This window comes from Arachis ipaensis, chromosome B09, assembly GCF_000816755.2.
Source record: "Arachis ipaensis cultivar K30076 chromosome B09, Araip1.1, whole genome shotgun sequence".
In the NCBI taxonomy this organism is placed as follows: domain Eukaryota; kingdom Viridiplantae; phylum Streptophyta; class Magnoliopsida; order Fabales; family Fabaceae; genus Arachis; species Arachis ipaensis.
The window spans coordinates 135211141-135217157 of record NC_029793.2 but is presented as its reverse complement, the minus strand read 5'-3'; the positions used below and the strand labels follow the sequence as shown (position 1 = coordinate 135217157).

Genomic DNA, 6017 nt, shown 5'->3' with positions numbered 1-6017 from the left:
CTAGTAGCAAGAGATGTATGCAGCCTTTTTGTAGTAGTCAGCAACATAGGAATCCACATTGAAACACATTTTTCTTATGCATGTCATGGCATTTGCACAAGGAATTTCGAACAGTTGAAACTTCCTACATGAGCACTCATGATGCCTAAGATCAACTACAAATTTTTCCTTACCCCCCTGGATGCTAACCACCTCATATCTATCACGTCCAGCATACACACTCACCCAATTACCACTTATTTCGGCCTGTTTTTCTACCTTAATCCTAATTCTGGGTAACACATCTCTATTGTAAGGCATTATTCTGTCCCTGTTGTCAGCATAACGTTTCATGATATAAACCCGGATATCCTCTAGCATAGTTACTATTGGCTTCTCCCTAGCCTCAACCAGAACAGAATTAAAAAATTCACACATATTGTTAACTAAAGTGTCACACCTAGGTCTCCACTCAAACCTGTGATGACACCAGTACTTTGTTAGAATCTCCATAAGATAGTTGTATGCTCCCTGATCCACCTTCTGTATCTCACTCATCCTCCTTTTCCATTCTTGAAGATAAGTTGCCTTGGTAGCATTCCACATCATTAGCTTCAACTGAATTCCTGGATATCTCTTCTTGAAATTTGTATACAGATGTCTGACACAAAATCTGTGGTCAACTCCAGGCAAAAGCTCCTCAAAAGTTGGCACCAATCCCTGTTTTGAATATAAAAAAAAGAATGAGCATCGATTGTTACATGGTAACTAGAACACTTGTAATTAAGTATCAAACAAAATAAAACACATGTACCTTCTGTTGGTCAGACATGAAGGTGCAGGTCCTGATTTTGTCAACTCCCAGGTCATCACATAGGTGCTGGAGAAACCATGTCCATGAGTCCTTGGTTTCAACTTCCACAACTGCATATGCTATTGGCAGGATTTGATCGTTTGGGTCCCAACCCATTGCAGTTAGGAGCCAACCTCCATAAGGTGTTTTCAGAAAACACCCGTCCAACCCAATTATTGGCCTACAAGCCATAAAACTCCTCCTACAAGCATCCAACATCACATAGATCCTCTCAAACCTGGGTCTTAAATCTACCCCTGACACTGGTCTTTCAGAAGTAAACTCAGGAGGCCTCTGAACTTTCAGATGCACTGATGACCCAAGGTTGGTCCTCAGTATCTCATGACAGTAGTCATACAATCTTCTGTAGTGCTCTACATATGTCCCCTGCAACTCATCCAGAGCAAACTGTCTGACCCTGGAGGCCTTAGATTTGGTCAACTCCACATTCCACTTTGTGTATGCTTTCCTCATTAATGTGGTTAACTTAATCTTGAGGTTCTCAGCAATTTTGTTCAAGAAAACCTTACTCAGCCACTTTGCATGCATGATTCCAATCTTCAATTCCCTAGAGCAATTGTGCTTGTTATTGCAACTCTTCAACTGCCAACTTCGCTCATGCTTCATCTTTCCACAATATGTGTACCACTCACATCCCTCCACACATTTCACTTTAACCCTCTTCAGATCCACCTTTGTGAATCTCAAACCCCTACCACTACTGACAGCAAATACAGTGGCACAGTCTTTAAACTCCTCCCTTGACACATACAGAGTTTTCACCTCCCAAGTGTATTCACTCATGTTCTTCAATGGCCTGTGTATGGGATACCTCTTTCCGGTGTCATCCTCATCATCACTAAATGGAGTATCTAGGAACTCCTCACTATTATAACCTGTATCCTCATCACCAAATCCCCCTATAATTTTTTTCTTACCAAGATTTCGTGTAGCTGGTTGTGATGATTGACCATGATATTGATTGGGTGTAGACTGTTTTTCCCCTCTTCTGTGATGTTCACATCTACTAAGCCTTCAGCTCCCTCCCTCTCATCATCACTGTCACCAAAATCAAGACTACCAAGGCTGTGAGTTGATGCATTCCCAGCAATCGAATCAGAAGTCCATGAGCTTTCACTCCCCCTGGGTTCATAATCATCATCTTCAGATGTCTCACTCCCCTCCACCTCTTCTTCAACAGCATCATCACTCTTAACAACCTCACATGATCCCTCACTCATAGACCCAACCTCTTCCACTTCAGTAGGCCCATCAGTAGGCCCATCAGTTGGCCCATCAGTAACTGCCTTTGACCCAACACCAGGGCCATCATACACAATAATTGGGCCAGGCCCAGCTTGATCACCTTCTTCAACAGGAGCAGTAATTTGCCCAGGTTGCACAACTTCTCCCACCTCACTTGTCTTGTGCACAATATAAACCTCAACCATGTCATCATTTACCCCAATTCTTACTATATCCATTGCATCTTTGTCGGTTTTAAGCATGGTCAATCCTTCCTCTAACCCAGCATTCACAGCTTTATACCACATCGCAGCAATATCCTTCTTCAAATACCCCTGTCTACTCACTATTTCATACACCTCAATCAAACTCCATTCATCCTCATCACAATAGTCTACAATGGACGTCTCCCCACCCAAATACCTAACAGTACCTCCTTCAAGTCGAAACATCCCCTGGTGATAAATTTTAACACTAAAACAACTTATCTCTTCCGCTATTGTTCCTATTACACAAACCATAAAACAACGGTAATCAATGTGCAGAAACACAGGTTCAAAAGATTCGACTTACATCAAAAACCCCAAACCCTAAAAGCAATAACATTGCAATCGCAGAAACCCTATGCATTAACATCTTTACTTGCATGAACTATTCCAGTCAAACGAAAATCAAACATACATTGCACATACCTTTTCGCTCTGTGCCGTTTCAAAGTTTTCAGTACCACCAAGACGGGGCAAAGCTCTCGTGTGTAGGGAGCACCAAACCACCAACTCCCTTCAATCCGTCTTCTTCCTTTGTACTCGAGCGCGAAGAACAGATGAGAAATAATCGATAGGGTTCAAGAGGTGTGGGTGGAATGTGAAGTGTTTCGTTTTCCTTATGCAAGCGTTTCGTATGGTAAAAGAAAACATTACGCGCGAAGTGAACCCCCAATCAATACACATGTTTGGGGTGACTAACGTCACGCGTCCATGTAGGCATCTCCGTTAGTGTTCCGTGAGTGGAATTAACGGTGGGGTAACATTGAATCAATTTTGGAACGTTGGGGATAAAAATAGGATGAATGAAACGTTAGAGACAATTTTAGGATTTACCCCAAACGTTGGGGACAAAAACAACACTTTACTCTCTCTCAAAATCAAAACTTCAAATTTTGAAATTGTAAAGAGGATGGATGAGTAAGAAATAGATAGTTACTTACCACTTTGTTTGGTGGATTTTGTTGAGCTCGACGCAATGGTCGCGTGGCCGAAAGATGGTACGATAATCGGAGCTTCGGATTGAAAGATATTGAAGATTGAAATCAAGAGTGGGTTAGGGTTCTTGTTTTTCTCCCTTTTCCCAAAGTTTCAGCGTGATTCCCTTATGTTTGAGGGAGGGAAGAGCTGAGCTCTTTCATTAACATGTTAGTGGGTTGGGCTTTGGGCCCAATATGGCTCGGTTCAATTGGTTTGGCCCGTTTTGTCAAATTTTGAGCCAAAATCTTTAAAATTAATGTTAAAATTTAATTTCTTAATTTTTTTAATAATAATTAATTTATTGGCTAATTATTTATTAATTTTTTACAAGCAACACAATAGATCCAATGAAAATAACATGGTGCAATTCATATAAACTAGTTATTTTAACGGGCTTGCTCCATGTCTGGTATTTTATCCATACTTTAATGCCATAAGAGTTGTCTTCTATTTTATGTTGGTGATTTATTTGAATCTTGATGGTATTTAAATTAACCTAAGGTGTGAGATTTCTCTTTTTTGTGTTAGCATATAACAGAGATCATGTGCAATAAATTAGTGGATCATTTGAAGTAGAAACCTAGAGGAAAGATATATGATGCTTACTTGGATAGATGACACCCGTTGTGTTGTTGAGGAGAGGCCTTATGTTGGATGTGTATTGCTAATGGAAAACTATATGATTTGAGAATGAGCTCTATAGAATTTCTTTTTTTCCAAAGAGGTGTTGGTGTTGCTAGTGTTGGCTTCTTTATTTGTTTTGGTTTTGTTGTATTGTTTGCTTGAACTATTGGTGTTGTCTATTTTTTTGTTTGAGTCTTTTGGAGTGATTATGTAGCCTTGATGGCAATGCCGAAAGGATTTATGTAATCAACCATTAAACTTTTCAAGATTTTTCTTCTCATTGGGTTAAGGTTGTAACTTAGCTATCGAAAAAAAAGCAATAATCCATCAATTTAAAGTAATGCATCTCTACCAATAAGTTCATACAGGAATCAACTTTGATTCATGTCTAAAAACCAAATTGACTCATATTTGTTGTTCACAAAATCTATATGAAGTTATTAAAACGTCAAGAACTAATTTTGATTTTCTTTTAGAACAAAAATTAATATTCATTTTTTGGGTGACTATTGACGCAGTTAATGTGAAACTGTTGATGTAGCATTACATAATTAAATACACGATAAAATTAATGTTACACTGATAGTTTATACATACAAGTTTGAGCTCAACTTGACCAATCTTAGCCTTTATTGCATTGAGCCATTGACAATATCAACATGATTATAAGTTTTAGTTATATTAGGACCTAATCCAGCATTCTGGAGTACGCTTTAGATGTGTAACTTATTTTTAATAGTTATGACCAATTCAAAATATTGAAATTGATTAAACCTAGTAAGATTACAAGTTTTATGTCTTTCATATTGCTTTGACAAAAAATAACTATTGTATTTTTTGTGTATTAAATTTGGCCAATCAATCTCTAAATAATGTTCTAAACTCGTTATCTATGAGAATAAAACCACAAAAATGATTAACAATTAATTTATTCGATCATAAGATAAATAAAAATGGATAAAATCTAATTAATTAACTCAACAGGATTCATTGAAATTTATTATTTTTGAAAAATAATTAGTGGCCATGGATAAGACGCATTTGTGGACTACAAACCGTATATTGTAAGAGTTAGTTTTGTGACTTCTATGTCAATTTTTCAGGTATAAAAAAAAGTAAAAAGGATGTTGGTCATTGTGTGGGCCAGTTTAAAGAATTGATAGACACTATTAGTAGAATGAGATGAAGATCCAAGTAGTATAATATGAAAAATAATGAAGATAACTTCATTATGGAAGCTTAAAGGTTTGGATACAAAGAATCATGGCTCCCCCTCTCCTTTATAAATAGAGTGTTAGGATTAACCTATCAAGTTAAAATAATGCATTTAAAGAATTGAATAACGAAACACTACTTTTTATTCATATATCAATGATATATGCAAAATAAGAAAGGACTTAATTGTAGCATGCATAAAGAAGAATAGAAGCTACACTTAGAAGTGTGATTTTTCATCAATCATAAAAATTATAACTTTGATTCATGTCTAAAAACTAAATTGAGTCATATTTATTTTTCACAAAATCTATATGAAATTATTAAAACGTCAAGTGTAAAATTAATATTACTCTAATAGTGTATATATACAAGTTTAGGCTCAACCTAACCAATTTTAACCTTTATTGCATTGACAATATCAACATGATTATAAATTGTAGTTGTATTAGGGCCTTAACATTCTGGAGTACGCTCTGAATGTAAAACTTATTTTTAATAGCAATGACCAATTTAAAATATTGAAATTGATTAAAGTTAGCAAGACTTCAATCTCTAATTGAGGTTTCAATCTAATTTTGTCTATTAGATTTGGCCAATCAATCTTTAATTGAGATTTTAAACTTGTTATCTATGAGAATATAACTACAAAAATGATTAATAATTAATTTATTAGATAACAAGATAAATGAAAATGGATAAATTCCAATTAACTCACTAGACTTTCTTTAAATTTATTATTTTTCGAAAACAATTTAGTAGTTAAGGATAAGATGCATTTGTGGGCCACAAACTGTGTATTGTAAAATTCATTTTTGGGGTTGTATTATCAATTTTTCAAGTTAAAAAAAAAAGAT

At 36.0% G+C, this 6017-nt stretch overlaps 1 protein-coding gene across 1 annotated transcript; it reads right to left on the bottom strand.

The window, feature by feature from the left end:
• Positions 1-2529, bottom strand: LOC107616395. Its single transcript, XM_016318356.1, has 3 exons — positions 1827-2529; positions 794-1728; positions 1-699 (listed from the first exon to the last, which is right to left on the bottom strand). The coding sequence occupies exons 1-3, from the start codon at positions 2527-2529 to the stop codon at positions 1-3; spliced, it is 2337 nt and encodes a 778-aa protein (XP_016173842.1).